The sequence below is a fragment of the Rana temporaria genome, chromosome 2, assembly GCF_905171775.1.
Source record: "Rana temporaria chromosome 2, aRanTem1.1, whole genome shotgun sequence".
Classification (NCBI taxonomy): domain Eukaryota; kingdom Metazoa; phylum Chordata; class Amphibia; order Anura; family Ranidae; genus Rana; species Rana temporaria.
Window position 1 is genome coordinate 240505185 of NC_053490.1, and position 21804 is coordinate 240526988.

The window sequence follows — 21804 nt, forward strand, 5'->3', positions numbered from 1 at the left end:
GTCAAGATAGGTATATATCTGCGTGTAACTCACTCTGGGATGCATTAACAATATTAGACATACAGGGGCTATGCAATTGTGCCCCAATTTTACTGAAAGAAGTCTTCAGCTCTTAACTGTGGATACACGGACTACTGAAGGGCTTGACTATTCTCCATAAAGCCCAGCATGCCAACTCTTACAGCCTCTGCCAAGTTGCTCTATATGCTTATCATCCCTACGAGCCCAAAAGAGCCCTTTAATAACCGTATGCTAAACTATCCAACACAAAAGAAAAAATCCCAACATGTTTGCTTCTAGGAAACAACTTCATCAGTGGTGCCAAAAATAAGTGTTTTAACGAGTCACTGCATGGTGTGCATGTGTCACAATAGTGTCTGTAGTGAAATTATCCACTATAGATGGACATCTATGCCCTCCCCTTCTGGTTTGTCACTTCCGCTTATGCTCTGTTGCATTTTCCATGATATACAGGTGCATCTCCAAAAAATTGAATATCATCAAAAAGTTAATTTATTTCAGTAATTCAATTCAAAAAGTGAAACTTATATATTATAGAGATTTATTACACACATAGTGATATATTTCAAGCATTTCTTTCTTTAATTTCTAATGATTATGGCTTACAGCTAGTGAAAGCCCAATTCAGTATCTCAGATGTTTTATATGTTTTTTATATTGCATAAGATCAATAAAATAAAGGATTTTTTTAATACAGAAATGTTGGCTTACTGAAAAGTAAGTCCATGTAGTAGTATGCACTCAATACTTGGTCAGGGCTCCTTTTGCATGAACTACTACATCAATGCGGTGTGGCATGGAGGTGATCAGCCTGTGGCAATGCTGAGATGTTATGGAAACCCAGGTTGCTGATGGTGGCCTTCAGCTCTTCTGCATTGTTGGGTTTGGTGTCTCATCTTCCTCTTGACAATACCCCACAGATTCTTTATGGGGTTTAGGTCAGGTGAGTTTGCTGGTTAATCAGGCACAGTGATACCATGATCATTAAACCAGGTATCGGTACTTTTGGCAGTGTGGGCGCACCAAGTCCTGCAGGAAAATTTAATCAGCATCGCTATAAAGCTGGTCAGCAGAGGCGAGCAGCAAAGGGCTCTAGAATTTCCTGGTAGAGGCCTACGCTGACTTTGACTTGCACTAAGTGCCTTTCACTTCTCAAATGTCAAAGTAGAAATCCAACCAAGAGCATTGGTTTTTGTATAGAACAAATCTTACATTTCCCAATGAGACGTCCACACACTCATTGGTAGTTGATGTAACTAAGCTTCACGAAAAGAAGGGAAAACCTAAATCAATACGAAACGCATTGTTCATAGTAAGTGGCAGAGACATATGCCTAGAACAAACCAGAAGAGATAAGATCAGATACTTCCCCCTTAAGTTCTTCTTTATTTAGCAGAAGTGAATTTAGAAACCCAAAAGAATAAGTAACATTTAGCTATATTTCAGTAATGTGACCTCTACATTGTAGAGTCTGAGGATATGGCAGTGTTACATATGTGAGAATTTTTCATTCACAATAGGGCACTGGAGAACCTTTTATGGACACCTATGATATTCACATGTCCATAATCATTAAAGGTGCATTTTAAACACTATTCAAATATAGTGCCGTTTATGGTAAAGGTAGTTCTATTCTATTTTAGATTTATCGCTCTTTATTTTGCATCAATATATGCCCCCTTATCCACTTTCCTCCTGTTTAACCACTTAAGCCCCGGACCATTATGCAGCTGAAGGACCTGGCCCCTTTTTGCGATTCAGCACTGCGTCGCTTTAACTGACAATTTTGCGGTTGTGCGACGTGGCTCCCAAACAAAATTGGCGTCCTTTTTCCCCCACAAATGGAGCTTTCTTTTGGTGGTATTTGATCACCTCTGCGGTTTTTAATTTTTGCGCTATAAACAAAAATAGAGAGACAATTTTGAAAAAAAAAACAATATTTTTTACTTTTTGCTATAATAAATATCCCCCAAAAAATTGTAAAAAAATAACGTTTTTTTGCCTCAGTTTAGGCCGTATTCTTCTACATATTTTTTGTAAAAAATATTGCAATAAGCGTTTATTGATTGGTTTGTGCAAAATTTATAGCGTCTACCAAATGGGGGATGGTTTTATTGCATTGTTATTAAAGTGGGGGTTCTCCCTAAAAATTATTTTTTTCTAGCATGTCATTCAGCATAGTAGCGCGAGCTACAGTATGCCTTTATATTTTTTTTTGGCGCCGTACTCACTGTTTAATCGCGTAGTAAAGTTTCAGACTCCCCGCGGGGAATGGGCGTTCCTATGCAGAGGGCTCGTGATTGATGGCCGGCTATGGCGCGTCACGCTTCACAAAAATAGCCAAAATAGGAGTTTGCTCTTCACGGCGCCTGCGCAGTCAGCTCCGATGTCTGTGCGCAGGTGCCGTATAGCGCCGTGAAGAGCCGAGACCTACTCCGGCTATTTTCGTGAGACGCGCCAGAGCCGGCCGTCAATCACGAGCCCTCTGCATAGGAACGCCCATTCCCCGCAGGGAGTCTGAAACTTTACTACGCGATTAAACAGTGAGTATGGCGCCAAAAAAAAAATAGTCATACTTTAGCTCGCGCTACTATGCTGAATGACATGCTAGAAAGTTGTTTTTTAGGGTGAAACACCGCTTTAATCTTTTTTTTCTAGTAATGGCGGCGATCAGCGTTTTTTTTTTTTTTTTTTTTATATATCGTGACTGCGACATTATGGCGGACTCTTTTGACACTATTTTGGGACCATTGTCATTTTTACTGCGAACAGTGCTATAAAAATGCACTAGTTACTGTAAAAATTACACTGGCAGTGAAGGGGTTAACCAGGAGGGGGCGCTGTAGGGGTTAAGTGTGCCAAAAGGGAGTGATTCTTACTATGGGAGGGTGTGGTTGGGCGTGTGACGTCACTGATCGTCGTTCCCTATGACAGGGAACAGACGATCAGTGACAGGCTCACTAGGAAGCTACAAATAAGCTACAAATAAAGATGCTATACTTTATTAAGAGCAAAAGAAGAAATGGCCTTTTCAGCCATTTAATAAAACTATCAAAAGATGTACAGGGGGGGGGAGAGAATAGGTAAGTAAAGTTTTTTTGCCAAAATTTTCCTCTTAAAGTTAGGGTGCGTGTTATACACCTGTGCGCGTTATACGCCGATAAATACGGTATATGTGTAATTTATTCACGTATATCACCTTTATCGATGGCTGAGATTTGTTTGCCTATCCACAATATGCTGAAAAAGTCAACTATTTTCATGGGGTGTACTCATATTTTCACACGACTGTAAATTTTGGGATGGTATCTTGAGGTCAGTGGGGAAGAGGGAGGGGGGGGAATTTCTTCAAAGGATACTTGTATTTTTTTTTTAATTATGCATAATTTTTTATTTTATTTTTTAATGATGCGCTGAACATTCTGTTGAATAGTAGTTGTAAACTTTAACATCTAATGTAGTAGCCATCACAGAAATCCAATATCTGTCTTCTAGTTTCCATGCAAATCCCAACTATAATGATGAGCAGGCTCTTTTCTGAAGTTATCTATGCTATTTGGGTTAATTTACTCTAATAGCATTTGTGAAATAATTTATCTGTAATTTTATATTTGTTTAGGTGGTGATATGAAGGAAACATTATGGAATCCTCATGAACACCGCAAGGAAAGTTCTTCACAAGTTCCTTCTGACCTCTCATCACCGGTGGGGGCAGTTTGGATTTTAAACACTCCATTTCCAAAGGCCAACAGCCATCAGCCTCGCTCAATATCGGTGTCTGCCATCCCCATTTCTGAACCCCATGGACCTTATATTTGTCCTGAGAACTTCCAGGATCCTTTCTCCTCTTCCACACCAAGCAATAGGCTAACATTGAGGACTCCTCATGGAATTACAATAACTCCACCCACCACACCCATGTCAAAGAGGCAAATGAAGTTAAAGCCTCCTCGGACACCACCTCCACCTAGCCGCAAAGTCTTTCAGCAGCTGCTCCCTAATTTTTCAACACTTAAAAGAAGCAAATCACATGAATCCCAGCTTGGAAACAGAATAGATGAAGTTCCTTCTTTAAAGTAGGTATAAATGATTATTTCAGAGATCAATTTCTTTGTATATTTGATCAGACTATTTGTATTACACTGTACGTATAATGTTTAACATTTTATGAAGCTCCGTCCATCAGGTAATAAAGAATATTACACACTTCAAACAAAACTTACACAAAAAAAGACCATATAACAGAGAGATCTGCATACACAAGACTTAACGTGAACCTTAAAGCTAGCATGAAAAAAATTGAGCTTGTTAAAGCAGAACTGTACCCCTAAACAACTTGATAAACAAAAATGTTCTTTAGCGAGGAACATACATTCCACATTCATAATATGCTACCAATATTAGTGTGTTCTGTAAATTCCCTTCAGTATTCTTTTTTTTTTTTCTACTTGCTGGAGGCTGCCATTTTGCTGAATTTCAGAGCCCCTGAACAGAAGTAAAGCGGAACTGAACCCCTCAATTTACACGCTGTTAAAAGAAAAAACATTGATTTTAACAGTTTAAAAAAGTTACGTTCCTGGAATGCCGGGATTGCTGACTGTTAAATTTCCTTGTTTCCTTAACCAAACTGCCAAACCAGCAAATGGCTGGTGTCATGGGTGATTACATGTGCAGCACCATGGAAGTTGAAAGCAGCTTCCTCGGCTAAAAACAATGGGAAGGTTTAATTCCGCTTTAAGGCTGTTTGCATATCGGCCTCTACAAACTCTGCAATGCCTAAAAATGGAGAGCAACTGAGCATGTGCAGCGCAGGTTCAAGCAGTATATTACTGCATTTTAAACAGTATAGACACTTATTTGTAATGGTTAACATAGCTATACCAGCAAAAGGGGCCAGCCTGAAGTCATCTAGCAGGATTACATTTTCTGACTAAATTCCACTTTAAGTATGTAGCGTTCCAAGGCATGACAAGTCCAATCTTTACCGTCCTGTAGAGCCACAGGTGATGCTGCTTGCCGACTTCTGAGAGTGTGTTGGTTAGCGTTTCCAACTAACTGCACATCACTTCTGTATCCTGTAGTGATGAGGGTTGGTGGGAGGAAGCATAACTTGCAGCATAGGACATTCACAGAAGACATTTTTTATTTTATTTTTTGCTAGCCAACAGGTTGCTTTACGTGTATGAGACGCACTAGATAAAATAGTTAAAGGATATCGTGATTGAAGCTAACGGTAATTGATTACTCAGTATAGCATGGGCAGTGGGTAGAATATTCTCATTCAAGTTTTATTTTGTAAGCCCTTTGTAATGTTAGAACATGTTTGGAACTATTGGATTTCTAGGAAGCTTGTTCTACTGTTGACCTTGGTATGGGTATTTTTTCCCAAAATGTTGGATCGGATGGAAAAGTACAGGCGGTCAATTTCCATCCGATTGCTCCACAGAGGAGAGAGTGGGACTGTGTATGTGTCCGCTCTGCATAGTGGACATGGACCTATCATTTGCCTATCATTTGCCTGCTCAGCAGGGATCAGCAGAGAAATCCCCCGCTGTGTGAGCGAATACCGATTTACAGAGGTGCGCGTGTGAAAAGGGTCATCTATGCTTCAAGTGATTTTAGAAGACTGCACACATAGAATGAGTTGGAGATCGGATTAGCAGAGTGTGCATTCTATTTGCCTTTAATAAATCAACCCCATTGCACGGGACTGCAAGAGATCACTGCTATTACAACCCCCTTTACAAATCCGTTTATCTTCTCTACAGCCCCTTAAAAAATATTTCGGCCACATTTGATATTTCATCCAGCAAAATCTATAAAAACATCAGAAGGTAAAAGAAAAAAAGAAAAAAAAATCAAATGGATGTGAAGCACATTTGAAACATTTAAAGCTTTTTAGCCTTTACCGGGTGCTTGCTGTAATTTTTTTCTATCAATCCAATCATCTACTCATTTAATTTCAGTAATTTTACAAGGAATCCTAATAGTAATGTGCTACATTCTCTAAGGGATCTTTCACATTTTTTTTTCAAACCCTTTATTATTAAAGCAGATCAAAATTACCGTTAACACCCAGTATCATAGGATCTTATCCCTTTTATCTAATGGGATGTAGAGGAAAAAGTTAAAAGAACATCATGTTTGCCAGGTTCTTGCTACAGATATGTCATTGTGTTAGGGCAGGGGTCCTATAACAGATTAGGAGTGCCCATGCAGTGCCATTCGGGCATAAATCATATATCATTTGGGATTTTAAGGGACAAATTTTAGGGGAAATTGACCAGTGCAATGTAAGGTTTTGAAATAATATATGGTTGTCTGTATCCTAAAACCTTCTTCTCTCTTTTTTTGTTTTTTTTTTGTTTTGCAGGTATGGTAAGCCATCAAACTCTACATATATGGATGACGTGGAACGCAATTCAGCATGTATATATACATGGAGAGTGTGTGTGTGTGTGTGTATATATATATATATATATATATATAAATGTGTGTGTGTGTGTGTGTGTGTGTGTATATATATATATAAATGTGTGTGTGTGTGTGTGTGTGTGTGTGATTTATATATATATATATATATATATATATATATATATATATATATGTGTGTGTGTGTGTGTGTGTGTGTGTGTTTTTTTTCTGCTGGATAAGCAACCTCCTGTCACTGTGCATGCCTGTGTTTCACCTTACAATGCATTTTTGTTTGCACTTAACAATTCTAAAATTATCCCAGCTAAAGGGATCAGAATTTGGAGCCATTAGCGTTGTAATTTAATTGCTTACAATGCAAAGGCTTGAACCATGAAATTTATTCTAAACATGACATCCTGCTGTCTTTATTCAAATTAGTTATATATTGTAATTCTAAAAAATAAATACAAAATAAACCATTGTATGACTTGTAGCAGAAACCAAAGAGGGTTGAAATAATATTGTTTATAGTACCCCCTACAGGAGTGTCAATTTCATTGTGGGCCGCATCAGCATTATGATTGTCCTCAAAAGGGCCGGTTGTATCTGTAAGATTAGATGTCCAGAGCATCCCCTCCCCTTACATTAGATGTCAAGAGCCACCCCACCATCAGAAGTTGAGTCCCCTACTCTCCCTTACATCACAGTGCACACTCTTTCCTTATGCTGTTGCTGGGAAGAAGCTGGATTGCTTGAAAGTTAAAAGTAGGGGTCTGGAGGAGGGCTGCAGCTGCAGGAGAGGTGCAAGGGCCCCATGAAATGGCCTGGAGGGCCAGATTCGGCCCGCGGGCCTTGTGTTGGACACCTGTGCCCTAAATAGTCAGAGGTATTGATGTATAGTATATATCCGTATCCTTCAGGGCTGCATATCCATACCTCTGACTATTCACCTGGTATTATAAACCATATTATTTCAACCCCAATAATAATACTCCAGTAGTATCAACTGAAGTATTGTGAAACATTTTGCTATATTGCATTAAATGTTTTATAAATGTTTTCATGACATATACAATATGTAACTTTTGCAGATTTTTGTCTATACAAACTGCTTACTGTCCTTTCTTTTTCATACTTGAATAACAGTCAGTAAAAAAACACATTTCTGCCAAAGCTTCTGTATATCCTGTATATATACCTGTTTTTTCCATCTACTACTTGAACAAATATTGTCATAATCTGTAAAACTTCATATCTTGTCTAAAACGGCTCCATTAGGGGAGTTTTCATTATCTTTGCAACCCAACCTAGTAATCATCGCTGTACATGTATACAAGATATACCTCGCGAGGCACACATGCACTTTACATTAGCTGTGTTGGGATGGTTATAACTTTGTACAATGTCACAGTGAAATGGCTGTTCTTTTATTTATTAGTGTAAGTAATAAGTCTGTTTGGTCTATATCCTTTCTTACAGATGCTCCTCAAGGATCACCACAGATGGTACGGCGAGATATAGGGCTTTCAGTAACGCACAGGTAAAGCTTGATTATTATTTGAATATTAGTTTGTATTATTGTGTCCAAGGTGTTAGTACATGGAAAAAGTCCCCTTTTAGCAGACTTTAAAATGACACACGGCTAGATAGAGCTGCTTGGGGGGAAAAAAAGATCTATTGTAAGACCTTTTAATTAAAGCTGGTCATACAGTAGTCCTTTTTATTTTCTTTCAGACAGCGGGTTGAAAAAAAAGATCTGGACCGCCTTATCTCTTAGGCTACTAGGACACCATTTTTTTTCTCTTCACTTTTGTCTAACTCTTCCCTCTTCTGTTGGATTTAAGCTGACTGTATCCTAATGAACATTAAAGAGGATATAAACCCTGATGGGTTTTACTTCCTCTTTTGATAGCTGCAAAGCCTGTAAATGCATCGCATACTAGTCCATTATGTGCCACTTGCCTGCAAAAGAATCTAGGGATGTCCCCTGTGTAGGCAGCTTCCATCTTCTCTTTGATTCGCCAGAACCGCCTGACGTCACTCCCACGAATGCACACGGGAGCCGCGCTTAACGGCACAAGCTAAGGAAGAAACGGCACTTAGTTTAGTTTCTACCCCACGCATGCATCGGAATTTACGGCGGACTACAAGTGGAACATCTCCTAAACAGCGCACGTTTAGGAGATATTTCCACTACCAATAGGTAAGCCTTATTCTAGGCTTGCCTATAGGTAGAAGTCCAAAAAGTAGGTTTACAACCACTTTAAGTATGCAGTGGGGACTTAGGGTCACTTTTTTAAGGCTAGGAGTACCTATACCTTTTTTATCATATGTATGGCCCAGCTAGGCCTTGATAGATTACAGTTTGTGGTTTTGCACATGCTATATAACGGGTGCCTTTACTAATATGATATTTGACCTGCTCACAGGTTGCGCTTTATAGCAATAAAAATTGCTACTGATAAGTACGTAACGCACCCTTCTTTATTAATGGGAGATGCTCACTTTTTTCAAATATATGTTCTTTGTTCTCTTTGTAACTGCAACATTCATAGAAAATATGCTTTGTACTGTTAAACGCTAAACGGATTCAAATCTTAAAAAAAAAAAAAAATAATCTGATTCCCCATCCACACATTTTGAGGTGGAATGGGGAATAACTACTGTTTTTCTGTGCTGTTGTGTTTTGATGGGCAGCCTTCCCTGCCATCACAACACATCAGTGTTGCCGGGTATAGCTGACAGCAGTGATTGTTTGGGAAAAACCCCACAGCAATCAGCCTGCTCATACATGGATCACAATTCGTCTGGTCCCTGCTGAACTGACCAAATTTCGATCTATGTATGGCCAACTTATCGGCTACAGATCAAGTGGCACTCCTGGTCCTGCTAAGTCATTAGAGTGCCTCTTTATTCTGGTGCTCTGTTCTTTTAGAAGTGGAAGACACCTGTGGCATTAGCTGTATGCATCAGAGGAGGTGGTCTGTTCTTACACACGCTGCCCCTGACTCAAACATCCCGTTTGACATTATCTGCCCCTTATTAGGACCAAGAGAGCATTGAAAGACTAGTACTGAGCTGGCCAGGCAGTGCACCAGGCTTCCATTGACAGTACTTGTGTAAGCCCTTAACAGAACTTTTTCTGGGCAAGTTAGACCATATAAGTCAGGAAGTCCTCCTCTATATAACCCCACCCCCCTAGGGTAGCCTTAGGTTGTTTTTTTTTCGCGGGTGTCGAAGGTGATGGTCACTAATGTGCAGCTTTCTGCACAATTACCAGATTCTCTAAGGCTCCCTGTCGGGATAAAGAGGTTGGTGTTCTGGATCCAGTCAGGTAGCTGCTGTGCTAAGATGATTGGTATCCAGGCCTTGCTTCAGTGGACGATCAACTCTCGTGAGGAATCGCTGTAATGCAACCTTTTGGTGATGGACCCTGTGGATACGGAACCCTGTGCAGTTTTCAGACCAAGGTGCTTCCGGCTGGGTGTTTTACAGGTCCAAGGCTGTGGACCCCCAAGAAAGGGGGGTATCTGGTCTTTTGAAGGAGGCAGCCAGAAAAAGCTGGACATCTACAAGCAGTGGTAGCCTTGGAGCTGCATTTTGCTTTGTTGAAATGAAATAACTGATTGGTTGAGGTAAATGTTGAAGTTTGACGAAATATAGATGTTCTCTAAATTTCCATTTTTAAGTTCGGTGGATATTCGCTACAAGATGTTTTTTGCACACTGGTACCCCCTTCTGTATTTTGTCCTTGTGGACTTATTAAAAAAAAAGTAGCAAACACAGGGAAGTAATCCGTATCAATCTCTCTGTTGAGCAAGCGCTCAATGACTAATCTGAAGTCAACTAAAATAGAATTTGCTGTTTTGGGTCACTGCTCTTTGCACGGCTTCATAATTCTTTCCACTGCTGGTTGGAAGCCTGATAAACAGTAGATGGGTGGTATGTTGAATGCTCACACCTGAATAATTCATTGTGTTAATGGAGTGGGTAAGTGTACACAGACTCTAAAAGCAGTTTAGTAATATTTTGCATAACTACTTTATTGCCACAGGCTTAAAGTTAGTAAATTACATAATTTTCTGTTTTACAGATTTTCTACAAAATCTTGGTTATCTCAAATATGTCACGTTTGTCAAAAAAGTATGATGTTTGGAGTGAAATGTAAGCACTGCAGGTGAGTTTTACCTTTTGACTCTCATGATTTATTTAATGCAAGTGTTTGTTGATTCCACATAAAGACATTATGAGAAAATCACACAGACTCTTTTGTGATGTATATGCTATAGGGCAGATGTTTACTGTGCTAAATCCCATTAATGTGTGTCCAATCACTTTTGTGGGATTTTTTTTTCTTACTGCTGCTACATGTGTGATACAGCCAGGTCCATAAATAATGGGACGTAGACACAATTCTAATCTTTTGGCTCTATACACTACCACAATGGATTTGAAATGAAACAAACAAAATGTGCTTTAACTGCAGACTTTCAGCTTTAATTTGAGGGTATTTACATTCAGATCAGATGAACAGTGTAGGAATTTCAACAGTTTGTATATGTGCCTCCCACTTTTTAAGGAACCAAAAGTAATGGGACAGATTAACAATCATAAATCAAACTTTCACTTTTTAATACTTGGTTGCAAATCCTTTGAAGTCAATTACAGCCTGAAGTCTGGAACGCATAGACATCACCCAGACGCTGGATTTTATCCCTGGTGATGCTCTGCCAGGCCTCTACTGCAACTGTCTTTAGTTCCTGCTTGTTCTTGGGGCATTTTCCCTTCAGTTTAGTCTTCAGTAAGTGAAATGCATGCTCAATTGGATTCAGGTCAGGTGATTGACTTGGCCATTGCATAACATTCCACTTCTTTCCCTTAAAAAATTCTTTGGTTGCTTTCGCAATATGCTTCGGGTCATTGTCCATCTGCACTGTGAAGCGCCGTCCAATAAATTCGGAAGCATTTGGCTCAATATAAGCAGATAATATTGCCCGAAACACTTCAGAATTCATCCTGCTGCTTTTGTCAGCAGTCGCATCATCAATAAATACAAGAGAAACCGGTTCCATTGGCAGCCATACATGCCCACGCCATGACACTACCACCACCATGCTTCACTGATAAGGTGGTATGCTTTGGATCATGAGCAGTTCCTTCTCCATACTCTTCTCTTCCCATCACTCTGGTACAAGTTGATCTTATCTGTCCATAGGATGTTGTTCCAGAACTGTGAAGGCTTTTTTTAGATGTTGTTTGGCAAACTCTAATCTGACCTTCCTGTTTTTGAGGCTCACCAATGGTTTACATCTTGTGGTGAACCCTCTGTATGCACTCTGGTGAAGTCTTCTCTTGATTGTTGACTTTGACATACATACATCTACCTCCTGGAGAGTGTTTTTGATCTGGCCAACTGTTGTAAAGGGTGTTTTCTTCACCAGGGAAAGAATTATTCGGTCATCCACCACAGTTGTTTTCCGTGGTCTTCCGAGTCTTTTGGTGTTTCTGAGCTCACCGGTGCGTTCTTTCTTTTTAAGGATGTTCCCAACAGTTGATTTGGCCACACCTAATGCTTTTGCTATCTCTCTGATGGGTTTGTTTTGTTTTTTCAGCCTAATGATGGCTTGCTTCACTGATAGTGACAGCTCTTTAGATCTCATATTGAGAGTTGACAGCAACAGATTGCAAATGCAAATGGCATACTTGAAATTAACTCTGGACCTTTTATCTGCTCCTTGTAAATGGGATAATGAGGCAATAACACACCTGGCCATGGAACAGCTGAGCAGCCAATTGTCCCATTACTTTTGGTCCCTTAAAGTGGGAGGCACATATACAAACTGTTGTAATTCCTACACCGTTCACCTAATTTGGATGTAAATACCCCCAAATTAAAGCTGAAAGTCTGCAGTTAAATCACATCTTATTCGTTTTATGTCAAATCCATTGTGGTGGTATACAGGGAGTGCAGAATTATTAGGAAAATGAGTATTTTGACCACATCATCCTCTTTATGCATGTTGTCTTACTCCAAGCTGTATAGGCTCGAAAGCCTACTACCAATTAAGCATATTAGGTGATGTGCATCTCTTTAATGAGAAGGGGTGTGGTCTAATGACATCAACACCCTATATCAGGTGTGCATAATTATTAGTCAACTTCCTTTCCTTTGGCAAAATGGGTCAAAAGAAGGACTTGACAGGCTCAGAAAAGTCAAAAATAGTGAGATATCTTGCAGAGGGATGCAGCACTCTTAAAATTGCAAAGCTTCTGAAGCGTGATCATCGAACAATCAAGCGTTTCATTCAAAATAGTCAACAGGGTCGCAAGAAGCGTGTGGAAAAACCAAGGCGCAAAAACACTGCCCATGAACTGAGAAAAGTCAAGCGTGCAGCTGCCAAGATGCCACTTGCCACCAGTTTGGCCATATTTCAGAGCTGCAACATCACTGGAGTGCCCAAAAGCACAAGGTGTGCAATACTCAGAGACATGGCCAAGGTAAGAAAAGCTGAAAGACGACCACCACTGAACAAGACACACAAGCTGAAACGTTCTTGGCTGGCAAGAAAGGGTATAAAAGATGAAAAACTAATGACATGGCATCCTTGTTCACCTGATCTGAACCCCATTGAGAACCTGTGGTCCATCATCAAATGTGAGATTTACAAGGAGGGAAAACAGTACACCTCTCTGAACAGTGTCTGGGAGGCTGTGGTTGCTGCTGCACGCAATGTTGATGGTGAACAGATCAAAACACTGACCTAATCCATGGATGGCAGGCTTTTGAGTGTCCTTGAAAAGAAAGGTGGCTATATTGGTCACTGATTTGTTTTTGTTTTGTTTTTGAATGCCAGAAATGTATATTTGTGAATGTTGAGATGTTATATTAGTTTCACTGGTAAAAATAAATAATTGAAATGGGTATATATTTTTTTTTTGTTAAGTTGCCTACTAATTATGCACAGTAATAGTCACCTGCACACACGGATATCCCCCTAAAATAGCTAAAACTAAAAACAAACTAAAAACTACTTCCAAAAATATTCAGCTTTGATATTAATGAGTTGTTTGGGTTCATTGAGAACATGGTTGTTGTTCAATAATAAAATTAATCCTCAAAAATACAACTTGCCTAATAATTCTGCACTCCCTGTATAGAGCCAAAAAGATTAGAATTGTGTCAATGTCCCAATATTTATGGACCCGACTGTAGATGTGTAAGCTGAAGTTTTTGTTTTTTGGGGCATTATTTTCTCCAGATACCATACACATTGGTTATGTGTAATAATGTGTGTCGTATTACCCGCAGGCTCTGGTTTTTGATGAAAAAACTTTGCATTCATTGCCTACTCACAGTTGAGGGAAATTGCCCTGAGCAGCTGTCTTCTGGTGCTGTGCAGCGGCTGCTACAGAGAAGTTCTGCCACTTTCCTGCCCTCTGTCATTCACAGAACTACTACTAATGTTGCCCCCAATGCATTGCTTTCTGTGACTGGAGGAGGAGCAGTTGGATGACAGTATCTCGTATCTCCACTGACCATTCACAGGACGTGATGTATTGGGGAAGTGTAGCGAGTTCCTTGAATGACTGAGATGGCAAAAGGTGTCGGATGAGCAGCACAACTTTTCACTATAGCACTAGCTGCCATTCACTCCTACAGCACTGGGAGTCAGCTGATGAGGGTAGTATTTGATAGCTGTGTTTAGTCTACTACTCTTGCCTTGCCAGTGGAAATCATGTCAGTTCTCCTGTAGCAGATGTTTTGTTTTGTTTTTTCGATGTGAAACACTAAAGATAGGTTCACATTCGGTTCCCCTGCAGTCGCATTTGCGCAGGCACAGGAGCCCATTCATTTGAATAGGATGCTGTACATTTGAGAAACACAAGGTTAAGGTCCCTGAACTGCAGCCGCTTGGAAACCGTTTGGTGCTATGTGTTTCTGCACACGAGAAACTGCTTCATGGTTTTCGATGCGTGGGGGTGCTAATGAGAATTAATGACACCCCCACACATCTGCTAAACAGCAGTGTGTTTTTGGTGCAGGAAATGCATGTAATTTTTCAGGCAGTCCCGCACCAACATTATATGTGAACCTAGCCTTAAAGTATAAGTTTGCCTTTTGAACATGTTACATGTTTTTTTTAGAGTGGAACATAAAAGATGTTCCAGCATCTGCAGCTTCTCCCCCCTTCCTGTGACAGCAGGCCAGGGATCTTCTTTCCACATCCGCTGTCACAATTTGAAAACAGTGCGGCTGTGCAGGGCTCCGTCCACATGGGCAGGTCATTCATTCACAGTTTCCTCAAGACTTCAAGTATCATCAGCTATTGATGGCTTGTAGTTTTTAGTGAACTACAAGGGTGCTGGTGAGCATCATTGTGGATCATTGATCTTTCTGTTTTTGACAGCTGCCTGTATCGGAGGTATGAGCACACAGCTATACTAAGGCCCCATACACACTATTGGATTTTCTGCAGTTTTTTGTCTTCAGATTTGCCAAAACCATGGCCTGCCTGATTGCATACAAATTTAAACCCTTAAGGTTTGACCTCATATGGTTTTGGTAAATCGAATACAAAAATCTGCAGGAAATCTAATGGTGTGTATGGGGTCTTAGAGTCTGCAGGAGCTGGACATTTCATCCGTAATCTGCTAATCACGGGTGTAATGCTCTGCAGATTCTTTTAGAAAAAATAAAAATAAATGCACATTTTTTACCTGCAAAAACAGGAGAACTGCGCCTTCAAGTCCTACCCAAACCTTTACCTCGTTCTCACATTATTGGGTTTGCCAAACATACCTTAAACTAATCTGTTAATGGCACGCTCCATTTAGAGGATCTTTTTGGTCATTAAGGTAGGTCTGGCAAATTACTGTAGTTTGTTTTCATGAATGCAATTGTAAGCTAGTGTCTGTATACAAATATATGAGAATTATCAAAGTATGAACATATGAAGTCTTGCATTGTGTTAAAATTACTTTATTTTTTCCTATATAGACTTGCATATGTATATTTGTTCTTGCCAGAACATGGTTTTTACGTGGGTGCCATCAGCATATTATGAGCCTTATCCCAATATCACACCAACTCCTTCATTTTCCTATTCTGCCTGTTTCAATTCTCGTTTGTTTAATTTTTTTCTGCTCACATTGGCCTGTTTTTGGTACATTAGCTAGCCTTGTGCCCCACGCTGAATATAGTTAAGAATGCTAGAGTTCTACAGCAACTTATGAAGAAAATTTCTGTTCTTTGTACTGCTCTCCATGTTTACCAAAATAAGTAAAACTCAGTTTTGCCCGTATTTTTCAAATATTTCATTTTACACTTTCAGGTTAAAATGCCATAACAAATGTACAAAAGAAGCACCTCCTTGTAGAATATCATTTCTTCCTTGTAAGTAAATCAATCTTTTAATTTACCTAATAGTACATGTTTTAAAGACCAACACTTTAATAAACTGTGCAAGCAGCAGAAGATTACATTCTAAGAGCAGTAACCCATGTTCACCTATTGCAATGAACATTTTTTGTCAGACCTGTGTAAGATTTGATTCTGGTTGGGTACGGGATGGGTACCTTACACGTCTTTGTCCTTGCTCTATGTTGTAATTAAAAATAATAGGTCTGTACGACACAGTTCAGTAAACAGTCATCTTTGTTTCTATTATTTTCAGTACCAAAAATAAGAAGAACGGAATCTGTCCCATCAGATATTAACAACCAGGTGGACAGACCGCCAGAACCACTATTTGGAACTCTTCCCAAAGCTCTCACTAAAAAGGTATTACAGTCTTGTAGTAAAATGTTGATGCCTATAGGGCACAGAACAGAGCACCTCCTAATACAATTTAATTAAAAGCAGAACTTCACTCTCGTTTACATAGCTCCATTCATTTGACAAGAGTAAAGAAATTAGGGTATAAAGGATCGTTTGACTAACTTCCCTTCCAGTTATGTAACATGGGGGTGAGGAGCAAGTTCTCAGGCCTGTATAAGTTCAAAATTAAGCAACTTCATACATGCAAAGGGATGTATTTCTTTTGGTAATAGTAACATTTGTCAATTTGCCAGTAAAGATACATGGCATAAATGTATGAATTGGTAAAAAATAGGAAAAATGCATTGTTGCTTTCAATCTACCATCTAGGTGTCACTGACCTAAGCGGTCGTCCCTCAACTTTTTAATTACTTTTGGATTTACTTTTTCATAGTTTCCTTCAAGTCTCATTACATTCATAACCTTGGTTTGCAGGAACACCCTCCAGCAATAAACCACCTGGATTCAAGCAGCAATCCATCTTCAACTACGTCTTCTACACCTTCTTCTCCAGCACCTTTTCAGACCTCAAATCCTCCCAGTGCAATCACACCACCAAACCCTTCTCCCATGGGGCTCAAAGACAGCCGCTTCAATTTTCCAGGTAACATATTTGATGGTGAACCCAAAAATGAAAATGCTTACACTGTGTTAAAGCATATTTTTATTTGTACTTCCTTTCCCAATTCTTGCATAGGCCAAAGTGTGCTACGTTTTTTGCTTTTTAATATTAAAATATCGCTGACTCCAGTAATGATGCTTGTACATAATAAAAATAACCAATCACAGCTGAGCTTATGCAAGAATTTTAACATTGAATTTTACATTTTTATCATTCATTGTGTTTACCCATGAAATGTATATACTCAAACCCTTATTTAGTGAGTCAGAGATGAGAGGCCTATTACCAACTACCTGAACCAATGCTAATAACACACAGCTCCTAAGTAAGCCCAACAGTGTCAGTAGGGTCTTGTAGTTGTTTACAGTATTTGTGATTTGGTTGATCTACATGGTTTGTGATTTGGTTGATCTACATTCGCATGCAGATCATTTGCCAGAGCAGCTCTCCTCTCTAATTTACAGGGCCTAGTGTTACCCTCAACCGTATGCTAAATTAAAATACTTAACATTTTTTTTTTCTAAATTCAGCCTGAAGATACAGTATATGTTTGCGAGAGCCCATTTATTTTATTTTTTATGCTCAGCAATTAGGGATGGAAGAAACTTGCTTTTATGGTGTACTTATGCCTCAATAATTAAGTGTGGCCACTTCTTCGTATCTTCAAAATGTATGCACGGTGTTTTCCATGTATTCCAATGGCTCTAGTTCACACCACGCAGTCAGTTTCTGGTCAGTTTTTGCACTGGAAACGGTCTGGAACCTGACCGGAAACTGACTGCATGGTGTGGACAAGAGCTATTAGAATACATGGAAAAACACTGTGCATGCATTGTTAGTGCAGAAAAAAAGCGCACGGAACTGCATCTGGTGTGAGCTAGCACTTAGATCCACAAAAGTCTGAACTGTTGGTACCTTTGATGCAGTAAACACTTTAATGTAAGCTGTGCTGTCAGTCAGTATGATATAGTGGGAAAGAGGTACAAACACCATATCAAAGAAGCCAAGAACGGGAAGACAATCCACAAAGTCATTTCTACACATAATACAGCCTGTAAAAATAGAGGCAATATACTTGCCTTTCTTGAGGCCCATGTGTTGAAAAACTGTTGATTTTCTGCTCCCTGCAAAGCTGTAGGTATTGAACACTTAAGGTGGGGCCCCCCACAGTGGCATGTTTCTGTAGTAATGTACTAGCCAGTGGAAGGGATCAGGTATTCTACACACCTGAGTATATCGTAGTGGTCCATTTCAAAGAATGTGTTTCATTTGCAGCTTTACTGTATCTAAAATATGAAGTGTGAGCCAACTAGTAAGTATTTCTGTAAAATGGGGTTGGTTCTGAGTCATATGTACAGTAGCAGTCACCAGGAGCGATATAGCTTTACTCTGGAAATTCTGTTTAAGAAGGGAAGGCTTAAATAAACATATAAACCCTGTATTTGCCATGAATAATTATGATGGATTGCTTGCCTAACTTGAATCTTAAATGCCATTAGTTCTTGAGATTTTTGGCAGTAAGGAAGGTGAGAGCACTGCCTTAATAGCAAGACTTAAGGGCTAACCATCTCCACTAAATACAGCTACAGTCTGTCTGTCGTCGTCTTTAATAATGAACCCTTTCTGTCATTTTGCATGCTACATGAATTATATATTGTAATCTTTAATCCATATGAACACAGCTTTAGCCAAACGGGGTGTTAACTCCTAGCATACCTTGTACCAGACAAATAACATTGCACAACGGGCATATACAAAATTTGTCTTTGTGCCCTATTTGTGTATAAAGAAATTTGTGAACGTTTATCATGGCTTGTTCCCAGTGGTCATGAACAATATCTACCTTCTTTATTGTGCTTACAACTTGTTTTGCAAGCCTGAGTATCTAAAATCAAAGATTGGCAAAATGAATGTGTGTTGTGTTGTGTTGAATCACTGAATTGTGTCAGCAATGTTATCTTTCATCTTTAGGAATTTCAACCTGGACAGTCAATTTTTTTCCATGAGTGGTGACGGGGGGTATTTTTAGTTTAGATTTAGATTTAATTATCATAACATGATATTTACATAGATTTTTTGGGTTAAACACCATATGCAAACACACACCAATCAGCCATAACATTATGACCACTGACAGGTAAAGTGAATAACGCTGAAAGTGGGTGGGAAGTTGATGTGTTGAAAGTAGAAAAAACAGGCAGGCATAAGAATTTGAGCAACTTTGACAAGGGCCAAGTTGTAATGGCTGGGTCAGAGTAACTCTGAAACTGCAACTCTTGTGGGGTGTTCCTGGTCTGCAGTTGTCAGATCCTACTAAAAGTGGTCCAAGGAGGAAAAACTAGTGGCAGGGTCATGGGCGGCCACTGCTCATTGATGCATATGGGGAGCAAAGGCAGGCCCGTGTAGTCCAATCCAATAGAAGAGCTACTGTAACTCGGATTGTTAAAATAAACTTGCTGAAATGCAGTTTGTTGCATATGGAACTGCAGAGCCGCACACCAGTCAGAGTGCCCAGGCTGACCCATCTCTATAGCCAAAAACACCTAAAATGGGCACAAGAGCACCAGTACTGGACCACAAAGCAATGGAAAAAGGTGGCCTGATCTAAAGATTACTTTCAAGAAAAGTAACACGACAACAAGTTTGAGGCATTGCCTTGACCTCCAAATTCTCCAGATCTCAATCTAGTCGAGCATTTTTGGGATGTGCTGGAAAAACAAGTGCAATCCATGGAGGCCCCACCCCGTGACTTAAAGTATCTGCTACTGACGGCTTGGTACCAGATACCATAGGAATGCCTTCAGAGGTCTAGTGGAGTCCATGCCTCGATGGGTTATGGTGGGTGGTCATAATGTTATGGCTAATTGATGTATGTTGGTGCTATAAAGATACTAAAACAAAGCCTCAAACTGTTGCACTCAGTGTGGACAGCAGTAACTGGCTGAGATTCGTACTGTGTGGGCAGACTGAATATACCAAGTTGATCAATTGATCAACTTTGGTACAACCAGCCTGCCGGATTCAGTTGTGAATATTGCCAACAGCTGCTATAACTTGCTAGCGATAATTGCGGTCTTCTCCTAGTGGGATGGCTCCCCCTGCCCTCCACCACCCCCCGCTGGGAGCAGACAATTACTCGGCAGGAGGGATTTCCCCTGTCGGCACTATCTCTGTTGATGGGAAAATTTTACAAATTTCTTTCCTGCAACCTGGGGTTGCAGGAAAAAATTTGCACCATGTATGGCCTGCCTAAGGCTATGTTGCAGCTTCTGTTTTGGGCTTCTTGGGTGCAGTCTCCAAGGTTGTTATGCTGCTTCTGAATTTACTACCTGGAGTAGACCTGTAGCCAGTGAAGTTTGAAACATCTGAACTATCCTGCGTGAATGTTGTAGGTTATTAGCTCATTGGATAATAAACCCAAGATCAAATGGATAGTTTCTCCCCCCCCCCCTTTTTTATTTATTATTCAAATAACAATTTTTATTGACTTTTACCAAGAAAACAAAAAGTAGACATTCGGGAAATGTGTAAGCTCAATGTTCAGGGATAGTTTCTTGGTTCTATTTACCCTATGTTTTTATTAAAAAAAAATATATAAGTGCTCAGTGTAAAAATGATGTGGTTATTTTTACACTTCATATTTATTTCAGCAAGATGCCAAAGTAAAAATAGCATAATGGAGCAAGTTAAAGCAGTAGCTGTTTGACTTTGTCCCTTGGCAGCTGTGCAGACCCCTCACTCATTCACTGACATAAGACGAACAGATTCTTGGTCTGTCCTATACATTGCTGCACTGAAGTTCAGTCAACTTTTGCCTGGAAAAAATAAGACCTACATTTGATTTGGCTGGTTTCTCAGTTGTTCTGCATTACAGAAATTCTTTTGTGCTCATGTCATCCCTTACTGTTCTGCAGATTGAGAAGTGGAAAATTATTTACCAGAAATTTTCATGGGCTGTATGTGTTATACAGTCTCAGTGTTCATATCATTTATAGCAGAACCATTAAAATCGAAGACCTTTAAATACACATGTTAATATTTATTTATGCTATACTATATTACACAGTTATGCTCTTAAATTGATTCTAAGGCCTTAAGGCTTTTCACCTTAATGCATACTATGCATTAAGGTGAAAACCTTCTGTGCTGCAAAATCTCTTGCAAACCCTAATTATACTTGCCTAAACCCAATCCGTTCCGGCGATGTGCACGAGAGCATCAGCTCTTGCCGCTGTCTTCCTCCTCCCTGGGTAGATTAATAGCAGTAGGAGCCTTTGGCTCACGTTGCTGTCAAATGCTTTGCTAAGTGAGCAGGGGCTGGGGCTGAGCCACCTGCTCTGTGTTAATAGTCTGGTGCCGGTTTCCTGGCACCAGACTTTTTTTGTTGTTTTTATCCCTTAAAAAACATTCAGCAATGACCACTTCCTGGCAGGTTAATTTTAACCTCTAGTAAGAGCTGGAGCAGATTAATTCAGGAGCCTATGGTTTGGTGACTATCCATGGGGGGCCCAGCTACAACCTTCATGGTCCTGTCATAAACCAAATAAATATCTGCCTTTCACTTTCCAAGGAAGTATAACATTTGCAGGCAGTTGGTGTCTGATAGGGTTATGTCAGTACAGTCAAGTAAATGGGGCAGTTTCTCTACTTGTGTGCCTATTGTAAGTCTCCATTATGTCAGCTAGATTGCAGGGGAAAACTGGAGCATGCAAAGCAAAACATGCCCACGCTTGACAGCATACGCCCCATGCAGAAAGTGCCCTTTGTGGAAAGCGAAACCAAAATATTAGTGTTGGAAGTCAAGAATGTTAACCCATAGGCCTGTGCTTCAGGGAAATTGCAGTTCCAGAAATAAACTTCCACCACTGCTATACTAGGTATGGTATATTTTGCCATAAGTGTAATTTTTATTTTTAAATAAACTTTATTA

At 39.8% G+C, this 21804-nt stretch overlaps 1 protein-coding gene across 1 annotated transcript in view; it reads left to right on the forward strand.

The window, feature by feature from the left end:
* The window catches only part of KSR1 (kinase suppressor of ras 1), a 191008-nt gene that overhangs the window by 133822 nt on the left and 35382 nt on the right, over nucleotides 1-21804 (forward strand). Inside the window, exons 4-10 of the mRNA XM_040336675.1 lie at nucleotides 3641-4097; nucleotides 6395-6399; nucleotides 7915-7975; nucleotides 10529-10612; nucleotides 15768-15829; nucleotides 16110-16216; nucleotides 16688-16856. Of these exons, the coding sequence (XP_040192609.1) occupies nucleotides 3641-4097; nucleotides 6395-6399; nucleotides 7915-7975; nucleotides 10529-10612; nucleotides 15768-15829; nucleotides 16110-16216; nucleotides 16688-16856 (945 nt within the window). The remainder of the gene's footprint in view (nucleotides 1-3640; nucleotides 4098-6394; nucleotides 6400-7914; nucleotides 7976-10528; nucleotides 10613-15767; nucleotides 15830-16109; nucleotides 16217-16687; nucleotides 16857-21804) is intronic.